The 26,800-nt window shown below is 39.8% G+C and overlaps 3 protein-coding genes across 3 annotated transcripts in view; 1 reads left to right on the forward strand and 2 right to left on the reverse strand.

Annotated features, from left to right (window-relative positions):
* abcg1 (ATP-binding cassette, sub-family G (WHITE), member 1) overlaps positions 1-6,867 on the forward strand; it is a gene marked incomplete at both ends in the record, with an annotated part of 24,560 nt that extends 17,693 nt beyond the window's left edge. The window contains 7 exons of the mRNA XM_080025236.1: positions 1,048-1,193; positions 1,632-1,730; positions 2,352-2,520; positions 3,150-3,250; positions 3,791-3,949; positions 4,689-4,807; positions 6,639-6,867. Of these exons, the coding sequence (XP_079881362.1) occupies positions 1,048-1,193; positions 1,632-1,730; positions 2,352-2,520; positions 3,150-3,250; positions 3,791-3,949; positions 4,689-4,807; positions 6,639-6,867 (1,022 nt within the window). The remainder of the gene's footprint in view (positions 1-1,047; positions 1,194-1,631; positions 1,731-2,351; positions 2,521-3,149; positions 3,251-3,790; positions 3,950-4,688; positions 4,808-6,638) is intronic.
* A 5,784-nt stretch (positions 6,868-12,651) lies between these two features.
* LOC307248513 (olfactory receptor 2A14-like) lies at positions 12,652-14,212 on the reverse strand (the record flags this gene model as incomplete). The annotated part of the gene is made up of 2 exons (XM_080024908.1): positions 12,652-12,664; positions 13,305-14,212. The coding sequence occupies 2 exons, from the start codon at positions 14,210-14,212 to the stop codon at positions 12,652-12,654; spliced, it is 921 nt and encodes a 306-aa protein (XP_079881034.1).
* A 4,677-nt stretch (positions 14,213-18,889) lies between these two features.
* LOC307248514 (olfactory receptor 11A1-like) lies at positions 18,890-19,846 on the reverse strand (the record flags this gene model as incomplete). Its single annotated transcript, XM_080024909.1, has 1 exon — positions 18,890-19,846. The coding sequence occupies one exon, from the start codon at positions 19,844-19,846 to the stop codon at positions 18,890-18,892; it is 957 nt and encodes a 318-aa protein (XP_079881035.1).
* Positions 19,847-26,800: the final 6,954 nt, after the last annotated feature.

A 26,800-nucleotide genomic window follows, 5' to 3' on the forward strand; every position in this document is an offset into this window, starting at 1 on the left:
ATGAATGTTCCAGTGTCCAGCAGCACCATCTAGTGGCTGTTACAGGAACTGCACCCAAAACATCCTGTTACTCTTTTTTTTAATGTAAATGTTTTCCTGTCATGTCTATACTGTACTTATAAACACTGTACTTGACATTGATGTAGGTTTTTTATATCCATTTATTGTGTCCTTAGTAATGTAGTTATTTATTTTTCTTGTTTCTTATCACAATATGTCTATTTACATTACTTATTTCTCTTACATAACATAAACACACACAAACAGACGCTTGCACCATCATAAACAGGATACAAATGAATTAATCACAGTTATTTATTATAGTTATTAACATTGTCTTCTTGTGTGTTCATTGATGGAGGTTTTTTATGTAACATTTTTGTGTCCTTCGTAAAGTAGTTATTTATTATTATTATTTACTCAAATCAAAATCAAATCAGTTTTATTTTTATAGCCCAATATCACAAATAGACATTTGCCTCAGTGGTCTTTACATTCCAAACAGTATGACACCCTCTGCCCTTATCTATCTATCTATCTATCTATCTATCTATCTATCTATCTATCTATCTATCTATCTATCTATCTATCTATCTATCTATCTATCTATCTATCTATCTATCTATCTATCTGTCTGTCTGTCTGTCTGTCTGTCTGTCTGTCTGTCTGTCTGTCTGTCTGTCTGTCTGTCTGTCTGTCTGTCTGTCTGTCTGTCTGTCTGTCTGTCTGTCTGTCTGTCTATCTATCTATCTATCTATCTATCTATCTATCTATCTATCTATCTATCTATCTATCTATCTATCTATCTATCTATCTATCTATCTATCTATCTATCTATCTATCTATCTATCTATCTATCTATCTATCTATCTATCTATCTATCTATCTATCTATCTATCTATCTATCTATCTGCCCTTACACCCTTAGCTCCACTGAGAAAAAACTCCCAGTAAAAAACATTTTATCGGGATTAAAAAAAACGTAACATTGTCTTGTTACAGTTATTTATTGTTATAATTATGAACATTGTCTTGTTGTGTCTGCAGTGATGGAGGTGGCGTCTGGAGAGTACGGGGATCAGATGGTGCGTTTGGTGAAAGCCGTTCAGGACAGGAAGTCAGAGAAAGAATACAACACAGAGCCGAACGGAGACACTAAGCTCCACCCTTTCCTCTGGCACAGCCATGGGGAGGTACGAAACAAACGCACCCTTTCATTTCACCTGTTCAGGAAGCAGGGCAAGCACAATGTCATTAATTTACTCAGTTTGCCAACGTTTTAAAATGGAAAATATTCTAGTTATGATATCAAGTAATACACAATGAACCTAGTAAAAGAGAAACAGGTTTTGATCTATCTGGTCATTTGAATACTTCCAACTGTAATACCAGCTTTGACTGAATATATTTGCATGTTGTATAATACTTTGCTGAAAGGTATATTTGTATTATACAGTATAAATCCATCAGCAAATCCATCTTTTATTTATTTATTTATTATTATTATTCCGGACAATTACACACAATACACAATTTTCTCTTTGCATATTCACACATTTTACTTTGTGTTATCGTCCGACTATATATGATACATATATTGCACTAACTCCTCTGTGTGTCCATGTTTCCAGGAGTCATCTTCTGAAGGCTGCCACAGTTTCTCTGCGAGCTGTTTGACTCAGTTCTCCATTCTGTTCAGGAGAACGTTCCTCAGTATCCTGAGAGACTCTGTGAGGAACACACACACACACACACGCACGCACGCACGCACGCACACACACACACACACACACACACACACACACACACACACACACACACACACACACACACACACACACACACACACACACACACACACACACACACACACACACACACACACACACACACGGGGCGACTGTGGCTCAGGTGGGAGAGCGGGTCGGCTGATGATCAAAGGGTTGGAGGTTCGATCCCCGCCCTGCCACCTGTGTCATAGTTGTTGTGTCCTTGGGCAAGACACTTCACCCACCTTGCCTCGTGTGAATGTCGATAGTTAGCCTGCTATCGGTGTGTGAATGGTAACGTGGGAAAGGAAAACAGGTCTCCCTTGCAAAAGAGTGTTCGGCCTCAATGGGATTTACCTGTATAAATAAAGGTAAAAAAAATAAATAAAAAAAAACACACACATAATTATTTATTTTTTAATTGTTATTTTATACATCTTTTATTACATTTTTCATACAAATGTTATTGTTAAATATTTTTTATATTTTTTATTTATTTATTTATTTATTTATTTATTTTTAATTTATTAATTCATTCATTTATTTTCTATCCAACCCTTCCATGTTGTAACTGTTGTTTAGGTGCTGACCCACCTGCGGATCATGTCTCACATTGGGATCGGGGTTCTGATCGGGTTGCTGTACCTCGGCATCGGGAACGAAGCTAAGAAGGTTCTAAGCAACTCTGGGTTCCTCTTCTTCTCCATGCTGTTTCTCATGTTCGCTGCTCTGATGCCAACCGTGCTCACATGTGAGTACACGCATCAAATATGAAAGAAGATGTATAGAGTATATACTGTATGTATATAAAAAGTTCTATTCTATTCTATTCTATTGTTTTAAAATAATGTTTCAGCTGTAAAAACAAAGTAGAAAATAATTACTTTTGTAGAAAATATTTATTTATTAGATTATTTTTTTTGGCATTTTCAAGCTTTATTGATAGTACAGAGTTGAAATGGGGAGACAGAGAGAGAGGGGGAGGGGGGGATGACATGCAGTAAAGGTCCAAGGGTCGGATTCGAACCCGCAACCATTGCAACGAAGGCCGGAGCCGATATGGTACGCGCTCTATCCACTACGCCACCGGAGCGCCCCAACTTTTGTAGAAAATAAGTTTAAGAGAAACTCGTAAATTTTTTTCTACTTATTATTCTAAAATGAAATATGTGAGCATCCCTCCCCCCTCCCTCCCTCCTTGCCTTGTCTTTGCAGCTCACAAATGTCTGTGTTGTACAATTGACTAATATTAGCCCATGTAAACTTGTCACAGTAGAATACAAACCTTACAAAAGGAGCCCAATGTTGACTAAAAAAAAGTTCTACACCCTTTAACATACAGTTTATATAAAGCGATGTGTTGTTGTGTGTGTGCTTAAGTTCCTCTGGAGATGGGCGTGTTTCTGAGGGAACATCTGAACTACTGGTACAGTCTGAAGGCGTATTACCTCGCCAAGACCATGGCCGACGTCCCATTCCAGGTAGGATCTCAATAATCCACCGAGTGACAGTCAACTTCATGTATACAGCTGCGATCATTTTGGCAGCATTTATACATAAAGGGCCAGTTTCACAGACATGGATTAAGCCTAGTCCTGGACTAAATGGAATTTTGAATGGAGATTGTCCATTGAAAGTACAATTTAGTCCAGAACTAGGCTTTATCCATGTCTGCGAAACCGGCCCTTAGTCTTATAGTTTCCAGATGAAAATGTTTATTAGTTTTAGTCCTGTCTCATAATTTTATCTTGTAGAATGATTGAAAGAAGATATGAAAGCTTTCAGGTGTTAGGTGTATTTTCCTGCAAAGAATGCTTTTTTTATATAGTTTTTCTTAATTCCTTTGTCATGGGTATACGCTCACCTAGGAACAACAGCTTGCGTGGTAAAAACACTACCGCTTTTGTCCATAAGGGGGTGCAACAATACCTAACACAAACAGAGTTCCTCGGAGCAAATTTAAATTAAGGATATTGATTGATTGATTGATTGATTGATTGATTGATTCGCTGTCCTCCCAGGTGATATTCCCGGTGATTTACTGCAGCATAGTGTACTGGATGACGGCCCAGCCTCCCGACGCCGCGCGCTTCCTTCTCTTCATCTCTCTGGGAGTTCTGACGTCTCTAGTGGCTCAGAGCCTCGGGCTGCTGATAGGAGCCGCTTCCACATCACTACAGGTACATGAATGGATAGACAGACAGACAGACAGACAGACAGACAGACATCTCAGAGTCTAGGACTGCTGATAGTAGCTGCTTCCACATCACTACAGGTACATGGATGGATGGATGGATAGATAGATCGATAGACAGACAGACAGACAGACAGACAGACAGACAGACAGACAGAGTCTAGGACTGCTGGTGGATGGATGGATGGATGGATGGATGGATGGATGGATGGATGGATGGATGGATGGATGGATGGATGGATGTCAAGCACTTTGAGTAGCCTTGTGTCTGAATTGTGCAATATAAATACACTTGCCTTGCCTTCGTTGTACACATTCAATGACACTGAAGTATCAAGGTCAATGTCAAGATTCAACTTTATTGTCCCCGTGGGGAAATTTGTATTGGGCACAGCACAGTGCAACATTGCTTTCTGAAACATACAGAGTACAACAGAACAAAAACACAACCAGACAAACCAACTTTTAAACATGGAGCCTGATATACTTAAATTACACTTTGCTGTGTTGCATAGAAATCTACAGTATGGGGATAAAGTGCAAGTGTTTATTGCACTAGAACTTATGGATGAAGTGCTATGTGCTAAAGTGCTATGTGCTAAAGTACTATGTGCTAAAGTACTATGTGCTAAAGTACTATGTGCTAAAGTGCTATGTGCTAAAGTGCAAACCTATTTATTGCACATCATTCTATTGCACATATCTTGGATCCCTGTCTCGTTTAGGTGGCGACGTTTGTAGGTCCGGTCACAGCGATCCCCGTTCTCTTGTTCTCTGGATTCTTCGTGAGTTTCGACACCATCCCCTGGTACCTGCAGTGGATATCCTACATCTCCTACGTCAGGTGGGGGCGCTGTCCTTTTTAGTGCATCCACACTATTCACACTTTACTTTAGTATTACCATGTAATCACCTGGTCAATGATCAAATTCCTTCGTGATTTTCTCTACTTATGACATCTATTGCAGTATGTCCGTCCTGGGAGAGGGATCCCTTACTCTGTTGACTCTCCCTGAGATTTCTTAAATTTTTTTTTTATTCCCGGTAAAGGCTTTTTACTGGGAGTTTTTTCTCAGCCGAGCTAAGGGTGTAAGGGCAGGGTGTCATATTGTATCATATTGTATCATATATCATATTGTATAAAATGTAAAGCCCACTGAGACAAATGTATTTGTGATTTTGGGCTATACAAATAAAACTGATTTGATTTGATTTGATCACTCTGTAGAGGTTTTACCTTTAAATAATGTGACTTAAGCCTACAACAATCATGAAAACACAATATTTTAATGAGGTGAATTAAGACTGTGTCATTTAATTTGTTTGTGTGTAATGTGTAAACGTCGTCTATTCAGGGGTTCAAAACTAGGGTTCAGATCCAAAAGTGAGATGATGAATAGGCAGCAGAGAAAGTTCAATTTAACTTTTGTCTGCATGTTTTTTCTGGATGTTCTTTATAAATGGGGTGGTAGGATGGCCTAGACTCTAGAGGAAAGGTGGCCGACCAGTAACCATGAGGTCTCTGGTTCCTCCTCCCAGTAACCATGAGGTCTCTGGTTCTCTCCCAGTAACCATGAGGTCTCTGGTTCTCTCCCAGTAACCATGAGGTCTCTGGTTCCTCCTCCCAGTAACCATGAGGTCTCTGGTTCCTCCTCCCAGTAACCATGAGGTCTCTGGTTCCTCCTCCCAGTAACCATGAGGTCTCTGGTTCCTCCCCCCAGTAACCATGAGGTCTCTGGTTCCTCCCCCCAGTAACCATGAGGTCTCTGGTTCCTCCTCCCAGTAACCATGAGGTCTCTGGTTCCTCCTCCCAGTAACCATGAGGTCTCTGGTTCCTCCTCCTAGTAACCATGAGGTCTCTGGTTCCTCCTCCCAGTAACCATGAGGTCTCTGGTTCCTCCTCCTAGTAACCATGAGGTCTCTGGTTCCTCCTCCCAGTAACCATGAGGTCTCTGGTTCCTCCCCCCAGTAACCATGAGGTCTCTGGTTCGATCCCCGGCACTGGACAGGAGGGTGTTTGTAGTAAAACTAGTGGTGACTGCTATTACATCTACGGTGCATCATTGTGTCCTTGAGCAAGACACTTAACCCCAAACTGCTCCAGGGGCGCTGTACTATGGCTGACCCTGTGTGAGGACCCCCTCTGGAGTGTGTCTGTCTGTCTGTCTGTCTGTCTGCACTATGGCTGACCCTGTGTGAGGACCCCCTCTGGAGTGTGTCTGTCTGTCTGTCTGTCTGTCTGTCTGTCTGTCTGTCTGTCTGTCTGTACTATGGCTGACCCTGCGCTCTGACCCCCTCTGGAGTGTGGGAACTTAAGAGGGGAGATGAGAAAATACACATTTCAATTGAATCATTGAGTAATAAAGTAACTTAACTTAAAATCCTCCTACGCTGTGTGTGTGTGTGTGTGTGTGTGTGTGTGTGTGTGTGTGTTTCTAGATACGGTTTCAAGGGTGTGATCCATTCCATCTAACTAGTACTTATTTAACTAACTGTAAAATACTAAGCATGAACACTTACTTAATGCTTAATAGTAATTTACTACGCATTAACTAACCGTTATTAGTATTACCTCACGGCCAATTAATGTACCCTTATTGTAAAGTACCTGAATGTTTTTTGTCTAGATGTTCTTCATAAATTCTCCTAAGCTGAATTGTATTGTGTGTTTCTAGATACGGTTTTGAGGGCGTGATCCTTTCCATCTACGGTCTGGACCGAGAAGATCTTCACTGCGACAGAAACGACACGTGTCACTTCCAGAAGTCGGACGCCATTTTGAAAGAGCTGGACATGCTGGACGCCAAACTCTACATGGACTTCATCGTGCTGGGCATCTTCTTCTTCTCTCTGAGGCTCATCGCGTACTTCGTGCTGCGCTACAAGATCAGTGCAGAGAGGTAGAGGTGCACCAGAAGCAAAACAAAAAGGAGAACGATGCGAAATTACTTTATCAAGGTCAAAAAGTCTAAGTCAGCTTTATTCGTAAATGTCTACAAGATCAGTGCAGAGAGGTAGAACTGGACCAGAACCAAAACAAATCACTTTTATTCGTATAGCCCCAATATCACAAATTGAGTTATAAAATGGACCAGGAAATCACAGAAAAATACAATTATCAAGACAGGACCCAAAAAATACACACATTCAACACACCATAACAACAACAGAAGATAATGCGTTAGGAGGTAGAAGATGGACCAGAAGCAAAACAAAAAGGAGAACGATGCGAAATAACTTTATCAAGGTCAAAAAGTCAGCTTTATTTGTCAATTTCTACAATATGTTCTAGACATACAGAGGAATCGAAATTACCGTCGATCTCCGACCCCACGGTGCAATAAAAACAAACGGATAAAAAATTCGGTAAAATAAGATCAGTCATATTTACATTAAATACATTCTAAATAGTGCAAAGTATAGTCAGGACATCACAGAAAAATACAAGGAGCATGACATCAAGTCAGGACCCAAAATTATGTACAGTAAATTCAACATAACATAACAACAACAGAAGACAATGTTTTAGGAGGTAAAAGTGGACCAGAAGCAAAACAAAATCAGTTTAATTCGTAAAGCCCCAATATCACAAATAGAAGCAAAACAAAAAGGAGAACGATACAATATTAATTGTAGTGGTGCGGCTAAGAGCTTATTTTCGATGTCTTGCTTCTTGTATTTTTCTTTGATGTTCTTATTATAAATAGTGGAGCAGATAAGGGCTACAATCTTTCAGTTGATGATACAAGCGTGAACATTGTCATAGCAGTCTCCATGGGTCACTTGACAAGAAAATTGTCCGAGACATTTGAAGTTGTGAATTTGAAATTTTCTCACATAAATGCATTGGGTTTTTTTCGTTAAAATTTTTTTTTAATTCATTGTCTCAGACAATTTTGTTGTCAAGTGACTCTTGGAGACTGCTCATGCAAATGTACACGCTTGTATCACAAATTGAAAGATTGTAGCCCTTATCTGCTCCACTATTTATAATAAGAACATCAAAGAAAAATACAAGAAGCAAGACATCAAGACAGGACCCAAAAATACATACATTCAACATACCATAATAATAATAATAATAATATTAATAATAATAATACATTTTATTTATAATGCACTTTATATTCAAGAATCTCAAAGTGCTTACAACAAGAAAAGACAATGTTTTAGCTGGTAGAAGTGGACCAGAAGCCAAACCAATCAGTTTTATCTGTATAGCCCCAATATCTCAAATAGACATTTGCCTCAGTGGGCTTCACAGTCTGTACAGTATGACACCCTCTGCCCTTAGACCCTTAGCTCCACTGACACTCCACAACATAATATTACAGCAACAGAAGATAATGTTTTAGCTGGATTTGATCTGGGATTAAACGCCGTATTAAATTTGAGGAATGACTGTGAAGAGTGCCACCAGTCTAACCTTTTTAAATTCTGGAACCCCATACTATGCTATATATCCGATTTGATGGTAATGCATTGTTCTCTGTGTTCAGAACGTGGTTGGAGTCAGAGAAAATGTTCTTGGCCATCCTTGGCTTAGAACCGAGCGATTAGGACAAAACCTTTAGGCCAAAGGTAGTGTGTAGAGACATAGTGGAGCGGCTAAGTGCTTATGTTCGTCAGAATCTTTCAGTTGATGATACAAGCTTGAAAATTGGCATGAGCAGTCTCCATTGGTCACTTGGACAAGAAAACTGTCCGAGATATTCAAAATTTTGAATTTGAACATTTCTCATAGAAATGTATTGATGGGTTTTTTCCATTAACATTTTTTTATTTTATTTCATTATCTCGGAAAATGTTCTTGCCAAGCGACCCATGGAGACTGCTCAAGCCAATTTTCACGCTATTATCACAAATTGAAAGATTGTGGCACTTACCTAATCCACTAACAGGAGACACAAAGAAGAGACGACATGAGGTGATGAATTGCGTTTGTCCATAAACATGTGCTGGCTTGGCTTGGTAGGGGTTTGCATTTCCATTACAGCAGGAAGACCCGTTTGTGTGAATTCAACTACTGATGCTTCACCTTGAGTTGATGCCGTTAGTTAAAGTAGCTAAGACAAACTTTTTTTTTTTTTTCAAGATATTTTTTTTTGGCATTTTTTTTTATGCTTTATTGATAGTGTAGAGACAGAGTTGAAATGGGGCAGAGAGGGGAGTGACATGCAGAGAACGACCGTGGGCTGGAATCTAACCCGGGTCCGCTGCTGGCCGAGGCCCATGGGGGGGGGGGGGGACGCTCTACCAACTGAGCTAAGGGTGCCCCCACTAAGAGGAACTTTGAGTTGCTTTTTGTAGCGCCCCCTTTGGACTAAATCGGTAGTGTTTTTATCGCCTGATGGTTATATGGTTATGCGAGACACAATTGTCGAACGGTGAAAGTCCAGTGTTGGTGGTCGATGCTTTAAAGAAGGTAAAGCTCCAAAGAAGATACAATATGGTACAAGGTCACTGAGACCTCAGAATATGTAAGGTCACAGTAACCTTTGACCTCCAAAGTCTAATCAGTTTATCCTCTAATCAAAGTACGAGTTTGTGCCAAATTTGACATAAATCCCTCAAAGCGTTCATGAGATATTGCGTTCACAAGAATCGGCCCAGAAGGACGGACCACCAAAAAACATAATGCCTATTGCTGGCGCAAAGGCATACAAATAGCATTCTTTTCACTGATGGTCTTGTTTGCTGGTCATTCATGATCATCAGAGGAAAAATTAGACTGTTTAGCAAAGATTTAAAAGTTCCTCGTTGGGCGCTCCGTTGGCGTAGTGGATAGAGCGTGTACCATATTGGCTCCGGCCTTCGTTGCAGTGGTCGCGGGTTCAAATCCGACCCGTGGACCTTTACTGCAGGTCAGCCCCCCCCCTCTCTCTCTGTATCCCCATTGCAACTCTGTACTGTCCAATAAAGCTTGAAAATGCCAAAAAAATTATCTTAAAAAAAAAAAAAGTTCCTCGTTTGAAGTTATGTACTCTAGCTTTAAAGTGGTAATTGAAATGCATATCAACACGGCCAAGAGCGCCAGTTGAAAATGGGCAATAGTGAATTGAAAAGTCTCTGAGTGTCATTGTAGGCCGATGTTATTAATGTCAGGGAACCGGAGCTGGTCTCCTAGTTCCTGATTGGTTAAGGGACTGTTAACTGATTCAGAATGTTTTTAAAAATGAAATGATGTAACTGTAGTTCATCTCCGAGGTGAGGACACTTTGGATTTTATCAATAAAGTAAAGACGAATCATTTGTTGAATCAAGACTGTATTTTGTACCACATGATGCTTTCAAGAAGGTTCCTACTCACACACTGGTAACACTTAACAATAATGGCACATTAATTAACAGTTAGTTAAGTCCTAGTTAATGCTTAATAAACATTAAATACGCATTAACTAACTATTAATAACTGCTTATTCAGTGCTTAAGAAGCAGTAACTAAGCATTAACTAACCGTGAATAACTAAGCATTAACACTTACTTATTACTAAATAGGTATTAACTAACCCTTAATAGCATTAACTTAGCATTAACTATAAGTTAATTAATGTACCCTTATTGTAAAGTGTTACCCGCACACTGACATGAACAAATTTGTGTTGTGGTTTGGAGTTAGTATGTTTTTATGCGACAAGCCCCTATCTCACTGGGCTGCGACTGTTGGCGACGAATTACGAGCTGCATTTGCAAGAGAGTTTCCCAACTGCCTCGGTGGTTACTAATTTCCTTGCGTTATTGGCAGAGCCTCACTGTCATGTCACCTGAATTTTGAACATCTATCTATCTATCTATCTATCTATCTATCTATCTATCTATCTATCTATCTATCTATCTATCTATCTATCTATCTATCTATCTATCTATCTATCTATCTATCTATCTATCTATCTATCTATCTATCTATCTATCTATCTATCTATCTATCGACAAATGTTCTCAGAATAGTCTCAGAGTCGTTGCGAAGGGTATGAGTCAGAAAGTGAGACAACTTAGGGGTTTTTGGTCCAAATGTTGGCAGAGGTTTGTGCAACATTCACAACCAATTCAGTGTGATTGCAAGTGAAGATTATCTTAACCTGTTGAGGATGAAGGTATTGAAATCTGTGTATGTTAGGCCTCAAATGCAATCTTAATACGCACAATGTATGTGTCAGAAAAATCCCATTAATCTATTTGAATATGTCTGACAGTGTGCATGTAACAGCTTGACCAGACATGACATACACTTTGCTAAACTCTCTAAGGAGAAAAATACAATAAATGTGCCGTAAAACCAAAACAAAACATTGACGTTTGTTTTGTTGATGTGAAAACAGACGTAATGCTCATAAACAAAAGAACTAATTGTACAAACTATTAATAAAAGGCTGTTGTGTAGTTAGATCATTAGAGCAAAGGTCCTTTCGGCCAGTAAACATGTGTGTCCCTGAGGATTCTTCAGCTTAACAACAGTTTCAACTAATTCCCTCAGAAGGAAAATTGCAGACACACACAGACACACACAGACACACAGACACACACAGACACACAGACACACACACACACACACACACACACACACACACACACACACACACACACACACACACACACACACACACACACACACACACTCAGGTCTACAGAGAGGGCCATAATGACCTCATCAGAACTTCAACTTGAGAAAATAAAAGTTGTAATGATCAGTAAAAGTTGCATTGATATTGAAATTGTAACTTTATTCTTTAAAGGTTGAGTCAGTGATTCTGGAGAACGCTTTTTGTCCAAATCAGTGAATATCTTCTCATGATCCACTACCTGTCTGTACTGTGTTTGCCCTGAACAAATAATCCAGTGTCAAACCTAGGCTCTGTAAATCTGTGTGAATGTCAGAGAGAATCTGGATAAGAAGAAATGGACTTGCAAGGGTGTGTGTATGTGTGGGCCTGTTTTACGGCTGTGCCCGCCCTTGCCCCTGGCTACCGCCGGCCCTGAGCCGAACCATGGTTTACTGAACAGTGTGAACACCAGGGCAGCCTGGTTGGAAACAGTTAAAAAGCCTTTATTGGAGGCGCTCCTGTGGTGTAGTGGGTAGAAAGGCTCAGTCCTTATAGCAGCAGACCCAGGTTCCACTCCCCTGCATGTCATCCCCCTCTGTCCCCATTTCACCTCTTCAAGTCTTTCTAAACCAAAGTTTACCCTTTAACCTTAAAGCTAGTCTTCACCCTAGAATGTTATTATTACGTAATGCGGACTTCCATTTCGTCCCCAAAAGGAAGGTACGTCCCCACAATATCACTGTGTAAGCAGGAACATGTCCCCACAACAGCAGTAAAACAGGCCCACACATACACACACATCCCTTAAAAAAAGCAATGCTGTTTGTTTAGTTGTTATTCCTGCTTTTGTAATTGCAATTTTAAATATATGCTTATTTGTGTAATAGCAAAGGTTAATGTTTCATATGTTGATACATTTTTATTATAAGAGTTTTTTAATTAAATGTTTATAATGCTCGATTTCTATTTTTCAAACCTGTTGACTTGAACTGATTTGAATAGATTTTAGCAGCATGTCCCATTTCACACCAAGAGCTGTTTATTCTGTATACTGCCTCAAGGTTAAAACTTATTGCATTTATATCCGCACAATATATTTTTAATAAGGTAAACTGCATGTGCACACTGTATACGTCTTAGCTTATTTCTATGTGGAGACACTGCAGGCAAATAGGGCAACATTTTTAACTTAAAGATATCATCCTGGAACTTTTGCCAGTTGATAACTGACATCAAAACTATTATTTTTCGTATTACAACTTTTCCAGAAATGTTTGAATAAATATTATGTGTAAATTTGCATCTCGCTAAAAAACAACAATCTATGATGTTGGATAAAGCCAGAGTTAAAATCTTTATTTAGATGTTTACAACATATCAGTGTCCTACTTTTTACAGAACAGATTTTGGATAAAGCCTTTTATCATTTTATAAATCAGAGAACATGTCCACACACTTACAACAACATTAATTTATTTCACAAGACATCATATGAAAATGGCAAATTGCTGCATTTATACTTTGATGCTTATTCATCCATTCAACACACACACACACACACACACACACACACAAAAACACACACACACACACACACACACACACACACACACACACACACGCTCGCACGCTAAGGACATTTCAAAATGTGGAAGTGGAGGAGCAAACTGCAAAACCTGCTCTACCAACTAACAGTGGACTTTAGTGCGCCCAATAAAGTGTTTTGTGAAAGATTTACTGACAATTGTGTGCTGCACTTGCAATGTATTTCTCCGACCAATCCACATTTTATGACAGCACATATGTGTATATGTTTTTCTTATTTTGGACATTTGCAATCCAAACATGATAGGATTCAAAAGTGGCTGTAGGATCACAAAATACACAGACAGAATCATTCTCAGCACACTGGGTAAACTGCTCATATCAAACCTACTCTGAATTACTTCAAAGAAGCATCCGAATGAAAAGTTAATGAGAGACACCAGCTGAGGTGTGCAGGTGCTGACAGCTTTCTGTCTCGTTTGTTTGGAACCAGAAAAACAGATTTTAAGAATTTTCATGTAAGAAAAAAGAATTGGAAGCAGAGGCACTGAAATTGTGATAACCGTGGCAAAAAGTCCATAAATGTGATTCACTGTTGTGTCCAAACATGTCAACTTTACAACAAGGTAGTTTCGGCAAAACAAACTGTTTATGGCATTTCCACAAAATGTCAAACGAATGCTTAAGGAAAAAGTGATCAAGAATTTAACAAAAGAGTACAACCATACCACAATGATAATGATAAATGCCTTTTTAGATGTCATACGTGTGTTATACTGCAGAGGGCAACAGATGGCAAGATATCGGTCATAAGACATGACGGCTAAGTTGACAAACTCTACACTTGCATATGTGTATATACAGTAAATTTGCAGGAAACAACATGAAGTAGATACAGTGTGAATGTCAGAGAGAATTTGAGTTAGAAAGAATGGAAAAAACCCCGTGCTACCATACAACTCATTAACAAACAGGCTGCAAAGGAAAAGGTACATTGGTTCATGTAAGCTTCTGTTCCTACAGATAACCACAATGAGAGATGTGTTGGCAATAACTATCACACTGTACAACAATGCAGTTATCATGAAATATAAGTATCTTAAAATCCCAACATTCAAATAAGCTCCAAGAATGAAATAAGACAAAGTTGAATTCGACATCATTCTAATTTTAAGAGATAAAACAACATGCAGAGCATGTGCAAATATTTTTCAAATGTTAACATAAACATAGCTTCATAAAAAAAGGCATCATTTTTACAAACAGTGACCTTTTATAATTTTCTGACACTAATATATTTTTGTGTAAACAGTTTTTAAGATACTCAGAGGGACTTTGCATTAGACAATAACATGAGGACATTAAAAAACAAGTAAACAGCAGTAATATTAGAATTAAAGGCAATTCTCCACCAACACTGATTCACTGGACTCCAGTTTGACATTTTAGTCAAAGTCTGAAAACAACTGAACAATACTCACACACAGCAGCACACACAGCCTATAGCATACTTACACAGATATTAAAATGGCCACCATCTTCCTCTGTCTGTATTGACTCACCACTAACTGTCTGCTGCAGTGACTTGCTGTTTTACAGTACACCTTCTTAGAAAACTCCCAAGAGACAGATCCTTCCTCATTATCGCTGAGCAGACGACGTGTAGAAAGTTTGACTGGAGAAAATAGAACTTTAACTGAGAAGAGAGACTTCTTATAACGTTTAATGTGACACTGAGGCCTTTTCCACGTACACAGGATGTTTCCTAACCATTCTTCCTCCGTATGATTTGTCCTTTTGTCCAAAAAAGCAAACATCACAACCGGACACTAAAACTCACGAGCCCCTGGCCCCAGGTTACCCCAGTGGATGAGAGCGTGGCCCCCCTACACCTCCTGTTGTAGAGGGGTAAGACTCTGACTGTTGTCTGTCTGTGTGTGTGTGTGTGTGTGTGTGTGTGTGTGTGTGTGTGTGTGTACGTCTGCAGCAAACAGCAGCTCAGAGTACTGGGCCTTCTTGAAGAGCCCAAAAAGGAAGTCCTGCATGGGGCTCTGGTAGGGTCTCCATTGATGATCTTATCATCTGATCTGAGGCCACACGATGAAGTGCTGATCGGAACCTGAGTGGTAGGTATTAGACGTCTGTGCTGGTCATGGTTTGTCTGTAACGAACACCATGTTGGAACATAAGGATGCTCATAGTGTACGTGGTACCAGAGCACCCTAGGCCGAAGGTCGATGATCGATCTCATGATCGTATCATCTGATCTGACGAAGGAGCTGGAAAGGGTTCGGCCGATAGTCTAGCCATTGAAGAGGAACAATGCGGACTCCGTTCTGGTCGTGGAACAACAACCAGCTTTTCACTCTCACAAGGATCCTAGAGGCTTGGGAGTATGCTCATGTGGTCTACATAGGTTTTGTGGATTTAGAGAAGGCGTATGACCGGGTTCCCAGTGAGAGACTGTGGGTGGTGCTGTGGGAGTATGGGGTGAGGGGGTCCCTTCTCAGGGCCATCCAATCTCTGTACGCTCAATGCAAGAGCTGTGTCCGGGTTCTCGGTAGTAAGTCGGACCCGTTTCCGGTGGGGGTTGGCCTCCGCCAGGGCTGCGCTTTATCACCAATCCTGTTTGTGATATTCATGGACAGGACATCAAGGCGTAGTCGTGGTGGGGAGGGAGTGCAGTTCAGTGGGCTGAGGATCTCATCTCTGATGTGTGGTTCTGATGACATCATCGGTCTGTGACCTTCAGCTCTCACTGGATCGGTTCACAGCCGAGTGTGAAGCGGTTGGGATGAGGATCAGCACCTCTTACCCTGAGGCCATGGTGCTCAGCAGGAAACCGATGGATTGTGTACTACAGAGAGGGAATGAGCTTTTTGGTTTTCTCAGCAGGGTGGCTGGCGTCTCCCTTAGAGACAGGGTGAGAAGCTCAGTCACCCTGAGAAACTCAGAGTAGAGCCACTGCTCCTTTGGTAGAAAGGAGCCAGTTGAGGTGGTTCGGGCATCTGGTAAGGATGATGGATAGATAGACAGATAGATATATGGATGGATGGATCTGGTAAGGATGCCCCCTGGGTTCCCCCCTAGGGAGGTGTTCCAGTCACCACCAAGACCCAGGACTAGGTGGAGAGATTATATCTCTACAATGGGAACGCCCCTTCGTTGGCCGACCCGCTCTACCGCCTGAGCCACAGTCGCTCCAGCTGCTGAACGACAGCGGCGCCAAAGGGAGAACTGCTAAATGTTCTGTGGGCATCATCGACTCTGAAATTCTACGTAACTATGATGACATCGTAGCAGAGGGACACAGTGTAGCCCACTGATTAATTTAATGAAGAGGAAAAACACCACACAATAAACTGCGCCGACAATTTTTGCATAACACAAGACTCTCTTCACTCTTGCCGAGGTGAATACACACAGCAGGTTAAATGCGGAAAGTATTCTTTGGACCAGTTAACGGACGGCAGTGTGTAGCTACACCTTTTCAGCACCCTTTCAGACGACCGATACCCAAACGGAGGAGTACCGAAAATGGGAGCGGCTCAGAGTGGTTCAGCTCGCTTATGTTAATAATAATAATAATAATAATAATAATAATAATAATAATAATAATAATAATAATAATAATAATAATAATGATAATAATATTAATAATAATAATAATAATAATAATAATAATAATAATAATAATAATAATAATAATAATAATAATAATAATAATAATATATTTAATTTATTTAGTACTTTTCTCACACTCAAAGCGCTTTACATAGGAGCACAACAGTAAACAAAAAAAGGAAACTGAAAAGTTGATGGGGCTTGGGATCCAGGGATCCAGGTTCCATTCATTCACACACAGTCATACTGGTGGTGGTAAACTACGGTAGTAGCCACAGCTGCCCTGGGGCAGACTGACGGAAGCGTGGCTGCCATTCAGCGCCTACGGCCCCTCCGACCACCACCTCAAACATACAGCAGTCATATACAGGTGTCTCATCTGCCTCTTGACAATAGTCCCGGGGGCCCTAAGCAACCGCTTAGTTCGCTTATGCCTCGGGCTGGCCCTGCCTGAATGGAGCTGCTGTTCAATCTCTGCGTCTTCACTCTAAAGATTCAGAATATTACAATGGTTCACTGATTTGCAAACTAATATGTGAATAAGGGAGTTCTGGCACTCCCCTCCCCCTATTTCAATCACTGAATATAATATAATAATTATCTTTATCTGTGCTTAAACAATAATCAAAAGGGTACACCGCTGGTCTCCCACCATATGCGCTGTCATCAGCACAAATGATCCGTCCCTAAACGTAAAGTCCAGTCCACCGTCCCCCCTGATTTCTTTTTGCAACTCGAGTACTGGTTACAGAAGTGTGAAGTCCAAAACAACCAGACTAAAGAACTCTTTCTTCCCCACTGCCCTCAGACTCCTAAACAACGGATAGAGTCTGCTGTTACTGTTATCAATTCACCTAAGGACGGCCGCCACTGTTTACATTTATTTTTTACATTTTAGTTATGCACAACGGCACACTTTCTTGGATTTGCACCATTCCGTTTTATTTTATTCTAAATTAAATTTGTTGTTTTATCTAGTTGCTGCTCTTCTAATTGCCGTGTAAATTGTATATTCTATATTGCTGCTTTTTTTCTATGTTACTTTATTGCATATTTTCATGTTTCTTTCTTGGCATTCAGTTTGTAGAAAACAAAGGAAGACTTTCATTGTATGACTGAAAACATGTTTCTTATTGTGCATATGACAATAAACATTTTAAATTGAATCTTGTTCTTTATGTTAAGCTTTCAACCATTTCAATGCAAATGCATCCAACTCAAACTTTAGTTTTAGAGGTCAGTGAAGCAAAGTGTTTTGAGGAGGCTACATAAATTTGACATTTCGGCTGGTAAAAGGTCAGTGAACTCAGATAACTAAATGCATTAAAGTTATAATATAATACATTTTAACTTATAGATATCATAATTAATCTTTTCCATTTGATTACTGACCTTAAAATTATTACTTTTTATGTTACAACTTTTCAGAAATGTTTGAATAAATATGCAAACAAAAAACAAAAATCTAGATTTGTTTTGGAAATGTTTTTATTTATGAAAATATTCACAAAATTTCAGTTGCAGAAATATATTAATACATTTAGGCTACACAAGTGCCATATTTTGACTGTCATGACTTTTCCTTCCCTCATGCGAACATACCATACACAAACAAACAAAACATGCAACAATATTAATGTCAAATAGGCTATAACTTCGGCTAAAACTTCTTTATATATTCTTCAACTGCATTTTATTTTAATTTTTTATTTGAGCACAGTACAGCAAATGTCACAACGACTTTGCACTGCGCAACCTGTATGAATATGTGAAAAATAAAACCTTTCAATCTTGAATCTTTCTCAATGAATTCCCTCTATCAGTAACATGGAAAGTACAGTGGCAAACAGAAAAGATTTTGGATACAGCATTTCTTCTTTTTATGAATAAAAAAAAAGGACTTTCAGCCTGTTTTCATGAGGAAAATGTCTAATAAATCAGACAATTAACAACATATGAACAAATCCTTAGGAATTGTCCTAGGTACGATTATGGCAAGGTTAGTTGAGGTGCTTTGGAAGTTGAATTTTTTGGTTTGTAGGGTTAGGATTAGACACAATATACAGACACAAACAGACAAGGTTTAGTCAAATAAACACTTGAATGAACATTTTGCAAAATACATAAAAGATCTAGTGTCCAGTGCTTGAAAAAACAATGTTTTTGCCTGCAGGGTCTCACTTTAAGAATTTCACAAAATATAAAATGTATATTTGTTATTTCACCTCCATAGTATCTTTGCGAGCAGCCAGCATATGACAAAGTACACGTTTACATATGTTCCGTATTTTTGTCATTTGTAATCCATACATGAGCGGGTTCAAAAGTGGCTGTATGAGTAGAAAATACAGTGACAGGATTATGCGTGGCATGGTGGGTTCACCACTCATGTCAAATCTGCTCTGTGATATTTCAAAAACACACCCGAAAGAGAAGTTTATGAGTGAAAAAAGGTGAGGTGTGCATGTGCTGAGAGCCCGCTGTCTCGTCTGTTCAGAGCCGGCAAAGCAGATCTTAAGAATTGTGGCATAGGAGAAAATAATTGGAAATAGTGGCACAATAATGGTGAGTACGACCCCAAAAAGGCCATAAATGTTATTCACCGTTGTGTCAGAACAAGCCAACTTTACAACAAGGTAGTTATTACAATACAGACTGTTTATGACATTCCCACAAAGAGACAAACGTATATTCAATGATAAAGTGATTACGAACTTCACAAAAGAGTACAACCATATCAAAATAATAATGATAAACGCCTTGTTAGATGTCATACGTGTGTTATATTGCAGAGGACAACAGATGGCAAGATATCGGTCATAAGCCATGACCGCTAAGTTACAAAACTGTATATGAACATATGTGTACAAGCAGAAAATCTGTAGGTAGCAAAATGTAGCAGAAACAGTGTGAATGTCAGAGAGAATCTGGATTAGAAGGAATGGAAAAAACCCCGTGCTACCATACAACTCATTAACAAACAGGCTGCAAAGGAAAAAGTACATCGGTTCATGTAAGCTTCTGTTCATACAGATAACCACAATGAGAGATGTGTTGGCAATAATAATCACAATGTACAACAATGCAGTTATAACAAAAAAAAAGTATTTCAAATCCCCCACGTCTATATAAGTGCTAAGAATGAAGTAAGATAGAGTTGAATTTACCGTCATTCTTGTACTTTGGTAACAGTTTTCAAAGTCTATAAAAGGTTTGCAGTTCTAATTTTAACCCAAAATGAACCACTTGTTTGAATTAAGGAAATGTTTCTAAAAAACACAGACATTGTTTACAAAAACTGCTCCGCTGTCTTTTTCCTGTAAGCATAAAAGATTAAAAAAACTCACAGTTACCAATGCAGTTACATTGATCACAGTTACACACAGGTGTTAGATGTTGTTACCTTCTGTGTTGCAGACCCCTGCACTGTCTAGTGGGAGGCTGCCGTAATATCTGCTACTTGTATAGGTCTGTGTAGCAAGAGATAATCAATACATAACCCTAACAACCACCCTCGATCCATGCCATGTTCTCCAGGGAATACCATAGCTAATTGCCACTTTCTGAAGTTGAGTTGTTTGTTGTTAACAAAAAAGGGTTAATGAATGGTAAAGGTGGAGCCAGCAATTCTGGAGAATCCTTTTTGTAAAAATATTTGGAATATATATGGAATATTTCCATTTGGAATACCTTTGTATGAGGAATCCGGGTTCCCAAATGGACACTTTGTTTCTAAGATGATTTTTTTTTATTTCCAATGCTTTATTCATAGTGCAGAGAGACAGAGATGCAATTGTGCAGAGAGGGGAATGACATGCAGAGAACCAGTGTTGGGAAAGTTCACTTTCTACTTGAACTAGTTACAGTAATATGTTGCTGCAAGATATTATGTTTCAAAATGATTGCCACAGCCCATATAGAACCACAGACAGCAATCATTGAATCAGTTTTAACACTGAAACTATGCTTCAGATTTCATCTTCGTATCCAATTTCGAATCCTTATCCACCCAGGGTTTACATTAGCATTGAGGGGACAGTCCTCAGAATACTGGCATTTCCGCATTTTTGCTTAAATGCTTTGCTGCCGCCCATTCAGTCCGCACCAGAAGCCAGCTGCAGCCTTCACCCCTACAGTATAAGCAAAGCAACAGCAGCGGATATGTCTTATTTTTACACGTGTTGCCTTTCGCTTTTACTTTGTTAACCAAACACAACCTATACAGCGTATTTTCGCTGCTCGATTTGATCGCTACATTTGGTAATTATTTTGTGTTTACGTCTCGTAGTAGCAATGTTTTCAAATATGGCGTGCATGAGGTTTGAGTTGGTCTGGTTGGTCAGGATAATTCCTCCCCCGTCCCCTGACGTAGGCGGTTCATATTTTTTAGCCCAGCTCGCACCAGTTTTTCCAGCCTGGGGCCGGCTCTCTGGCGGTGTGAAACCAAAAAATTGGCTCTTACTGGGCTCTAACTCCGAACTAGCTCCGATTTTGAGTCGATGTGCAAAGGGCAAGTGTGAACACCAGGGCAGCCTTGTTGACAACAGTTAAAAGGCCTTTATTGGAGGCGCTCCTGTGGTGTAGTGGGTAGAAAGGCTCAGTCCTTGTAGCAGCAGACCCAGGTTCCACTCCCCTGCATGTCATCCCCCTCTGTCCCCACTTCACCTCGTCAAGTCTTTCTAAACCAAAGTTTACCCTTTAACCTTAAAGCTAGTCTTCACCCTAAAATGTTATTATTACGTAATGCGGACTTCCATTTCGTCCCCAAAAGGAAGGTACGTCCCCACAATATCACTGTGTAAGCAGGAACATGTCCCCACAACACCAGTAAAACAGGCCCACACATACAAGAGTTTTTTAATTCAATATTTATATTGCTCGATTTCTATTTTTCAAACCCCTTGTGTCATGATCCCGCTTGGGCCCCTTGGCCTTGTGTGTGTTTTCCTTTTCACCCTTGTCTGTGTGCTGGTCTAATTGCAGGGTTGGAGTCAGGTGTGCTGGAGTCAATTACCAACATTCACAGCTGCCTTCAATCATCATCAACTGCTCTACATATACCCGGTCCTACCTTCCAGACACTGCCAGATTGTAGCTTCTGTTTTCATACATTCTCCCGGCCTGACTCCAGCCACCAGGGGCCTGTTTCAGGTAGCTGGTTTTGAGGCAACCCAGAGTTTGTTCGCTCTGAGTTGGTGGAAACTCTGGGTTTTCCGTTTCAGGTAGCAGGTTCAGCGCAACCGAGAGTCAGTTACTGCGGCAACATACGCCGTGGGTCTAACCTGCTGGATAGGTGGTTAGACCTACCCGAGTTTGTTTTCACTTTACGCTGCAGCTCCGACTGAAGAAAGAGTGTCACTGTCACACGCGTCCCTGTACAGTTTGAAGCAAAATCACTCTATAGAAATCTCCATCGGGATGTTTTTATCATTTCCTGATGATTTTACGTTTGACCGATCATTTATCTGATCAGTAGCCTTGTTCTCAGCCCTCGGTCCGTTCATATAGGCGGCCACCTTACACATCGTGACATGCTCTACATTCAGATTAATAAACCAATTTGTAGCCTATTGTAGCCTATGTTTTTTAACGTCTGTGCCACTGAACAGATTTATGTCAGGTGGATTCATGTAACGCTGCGGCTGCACGCGATCGTTGTAGTTCACTTGTGCGATCCTAAAGTCACAGACAAGCCTCGTTAAATAGCCTAATATGAATATAAAAATTATATAATAATTTAAACTGTGATCACTTGAGGAAAATGGATCTGGTAATAAATCAATCAGGCTCTTCAATGGAAACTGTCACCTAATGTGTCTTGACGTTAATGTATTTCACTCCCCATTTAAAAGAAGCGACAGTCTGTTCTGTTTACTGCACAGTAGGCTTTAGGCACTGTAAGCAATGCTGTGCCGCGCCAGCTTTATTACTTTACAGCTGATATGCGTAACTTTTTAAAATAGACTATGGCTTCTCATACGGAAGAGAAATGATTATCTTGACAAAAAATGTTTGCTCTGTTTTTTCTGAATTGCCGAGGAGATTAGATCAGAGTTATGAGACAATATCCCGTTAATTCTTCTCCATAGGCTACCATAAGCTCATTCGTTAATATTTCTAACTCTAGTGGGAGGAGCGGAGATTTCTTTTTTTCTTTTTTGAGAAGTGGAGAAGTGGGAGGATCAATCATTTGTTTCTTCTGTTTCCATGGTGAATCATGTTATCAGCGATCCATTGACGATGGCTTTTATGCACACGCTCCACCCAGAGTGAACACGCTCAGAGTTGATTGACCCAACGCTGATCCACTGTTCTGAAACCGAAAACCCAGAGTTGCTTATCAACCCTGCGCTCTGAGTTGACCAACTCAGAGCGCAGGGTTAAACCCAGAGTATGTAAAACCAGCTACCTGAAACAGGCCCCAGCTCCAGCCCTCGCTCTCCAGCACTACTCCTCGGACCCCTCCTGCCCGCCTGCTCTAGCCTGCTTCCACTCAGCCCCCTGGACTTGCCCCGTTGCTCTCTCCCTGGACCCCCATGCCAGCCAGTTTCCCTCCCCGGATCACGGTCCTAACACCCCGCTGGTTTCTCCTGAAATAAATCATCTTTTACTTATACTGTCTCCGCGCCTGTGTCCTCCAGACCCAACCGTTACACCTTGACTTTAACTGATTTGAATAGATTTTAGCAGCTTGTCCCATTTCACACCTGGAGCTGTTTATTCTGTATACTGTCTCAAGGTTAAAACTTATTGCATTTATATCCGCACAATATATTTTTAATAAGGTAAACTGCATGTGCACACTGTATACGTCTTAGCTTATTTCTATGTGGAGACACTGCAGGTAAATAGGGCAAAATGTTTAACTTAAAGATATCATCCTGGAACTTTGCCAGTGGATAACTGACATCAAAACTATTATTTTTCGTATTACAACTTTTCCAGAAATGTTTGAATAAATATTATGTGTACATTTGCATCTCGTTAAAAAACAACAATCTATGATGTTGGATAAAGCCAGAGTTAAAATCTTTATTTAGATTTTCACAACATATCAGTGTCCTACTTTTTACAGAACAGATTTTGGATAAAGCCTTTTATCATTTTATAAATCAGAGAACATGTCCACACACTTACAACAACATTAATTTATTTCACAATACTTCAATAAACAGCTCCAGGTGTGAAATGGGACATGCTGCTAAAATCTATTCAAATCAGTTCAAGTCAAGGGGTTTGAAAAATAGAAATCGAGCAATATAAAAATCTAATTCAAAAACTTTCATAATAAAAATGTATCAACATAAAATTTAACCTTTGCTATTACACAAATGTGCATATATTTAAAATTGCAATTACAAAAGCAGGAATAACAACTAAACAAACACAGCATAGCTTTTTTTAAGGAATGTGTGTGTATGTGTGGGCCTGTTTTACTGCTGTTGTGGGGACATTTTCCTGCTTACACAGTGATATTGTGGGGACGTACCTTCCTTTTGGGGACGAAATGGAAGTCCGCATTACGTAATAATAACATTCTAGGGTGAAGACTAGCTTTAAGGTTAAAGGGTAAACTTTGGTTTAGAAAGACTTGACGAGGTGAAATGGGGACAGAGGGGGATAACATGCAGGGGAGTGGAACCTGGGTCTGCTGCTATAAGGACTGAGCCTTTCTACCCACTACACCACAGGAGCGCCTCCAATAAAGGCCTTTTAACTGTTTCCAACAAGGCTGCCCTGGTGTTCACACTGTTCAGTAAACCATGGTTCGGTTCAGGGCCGGCGGTAGCCAGGGGCAAGGGTGGGCACAGCCATAAAACAGGCCCACACATACACACACCCTTGCAAGTCCATTTCTTCTTATCCAGATTCTCTCTGACATTCACACAGATTTACAGAGCCTAGGTTTGACACTGGATTATATTTGTTCAGGGCAAACACAGTACAGACAGGTAGTGGATCATGAGAAGATATTCACTGATTTGGACAAAAAGCGTTCTCCAGAATCACTGACTCAACCTTTAAAGAATAAAGTTACAATTTCAATATCAATGCAACTTTTACTGATCATTACAACTTTTATTTTCTCAAGTTGAAGTTCTGATGAGGTCATTATGGCCCTCTCTGTAGACCTGAGTGTGTGTGTGTGTGTGTGTGTGTGTGTATCTGTGTGTGTGTGTGTGTGTGTGTGTGTGTGTGTGTGTGTGTGTGTGTGTGTGTGTGTGTGTGTGTGTGTGTGTGTGTGTGTGTGTGTGTGTGTGTGTGTGTATGTGTATGCAAGTGTGTGTGTGTGTGTATGTTTGGACTGATTGGTCTCACAGCTCGGACTGCAATTTTCCTTCTGAGGGAATTAGTTGAAACTGTTGTTAAACAGAAGAATCCTCAGGGACACACATGTTTACTGGCTGAAAGGACCTTTGCTCTAATGATCTAACTACACAACAGCCTTTAATTAATAGTTTGTACAATTAGTTCTTTTGTTTATGAGCATTACGTCTGTTTTCACATCAACAAAACAAACGTCAATGTTTTGTTTTGGTTTTACGGCACATTTATTGTATTTTTCTCCTTAGAGAGTTTAGCAAAGCGTATGTCATGTCTGGTCAAGCTGTTACATGCACACTGTCAGACATATTCAAATAGATTATTGGGATTTTTCTGATGCATATATTGTGTGTATTAACACACATTAATAGGCATTATCTCATTCAACATAAGTACATAGAGTACGTAATAGGTTGACTGTTTTTTAGCTATTTTCATTATTATCAAATCCAAATGTTTACACTCTTCTATGACCTTATAATCATTGTCATTGTGAACATTGTGATCCACTCAGAAAATCTGTAACTTCAAGGGTTTATATCAGGGGTGTCCAAACTTTTTTCACTGAGGGCCACATACAGAAAAATCTACGAAGGGCCGGGCCACTTTGCAAAAATAACACATTTATCAGGACATGTAGCTGCTCTGATGTTTAGTTTCATAGTGTCTTCGTAAATTGTAATCCTTCTTCACGGCAACACTTTACTTGCACATTCAAAAGATACATCCCCCCTCTTGTTAAATGCCATTAATACACCCAGTGTTTTCTGCTTTTACGTCTAATGTCCAGCTTGGTGAAAATAGTATCCAGCCGAGATCCCGACCCTCCTAGGGGGTTCTGGGGGTATGCCCCCCCGGGAGATTTTTTTAAGTTCTTAAAGCGAAATGCATGAATCTGGTGCACTTTGAGAGGGAAATTAAGAGGCTAAAGCTGAAGAATTTTGTATGAAAAAAAATGTAAACACTGTGTCAGATGAATTAGAAGCTATTGGAGAAGGACGCATAGATTTTCCATAATAATATTAATTTAAATAAAATATTATGCAGGGTCCTCTGGGATGGCCTTGGTGCTCTTTTTCTTTTATGGGACATATTTCTCTGTAATATAATGAGTGCATTTAGATTATTTAAAAATTAAAAGGGCCATATTACATTATATTTTTAAAATGTGCCAAGGGCCAATCAATCAGTTTTGACACCCCTGCACTAGTGGGTTAACTAAGAAATGCAAAAAAAAAAAAAATTTTTTTTTTTTTTTTTTTTTTTTTTCAAAGGGCCATATTGCATTATATTTTTAAAATCGGCCGCGGGCCAATAAAAAGCGGGCCGTAGTTTGGACACCCCTGGTTTATATGTATGCATATTTAATGAGATATTGGCTAATTTGCATATTTTATAAAAATTTTAGACAAAGTGTAATACAAAATGTATTTCTCTTAATATGAAGATTAATCTTGTAGGAATGTATGAGGCAACACAGTCTCACTCCTAGAACGTCAAAGTGCGACTGTGTGCCAGGGCCTCTTACCGTCCGTCACTGACGTGAAATCAGACTTTGCCGCCGTCTGAAGACGGATTGGGGGTTCAATTCACTACAATGTAATGCCACCCCGGGCGCTATTTATTTCTATTGGACAGATACATGTCACGTGACTTTGAAGTTTCTTCCGGGGGAAATGAAATCCAAGCTGTGGCCGCCATTGCTACAGTTTTTATTCAGTTTTTTAAAAGATATACAAGTTATTAATTGGGTTTTTGATAACATTGTTGGTGAGAAATGTGTGTCATACTTTCACAATCTT

This window comes from Ammodytes marinus, assembly GCF_949987685.1.
Source record: "Ammodytes marinus genome assembly, chromosome: 3".
NCBI classification, from domain to species: domain Eukaryota; kingdom Metazoa; phylum Chordata; class Actinopteri; order Uranoscopiformes; family Ammodytidae; genus Ammodytes; species Ammodytes marinus.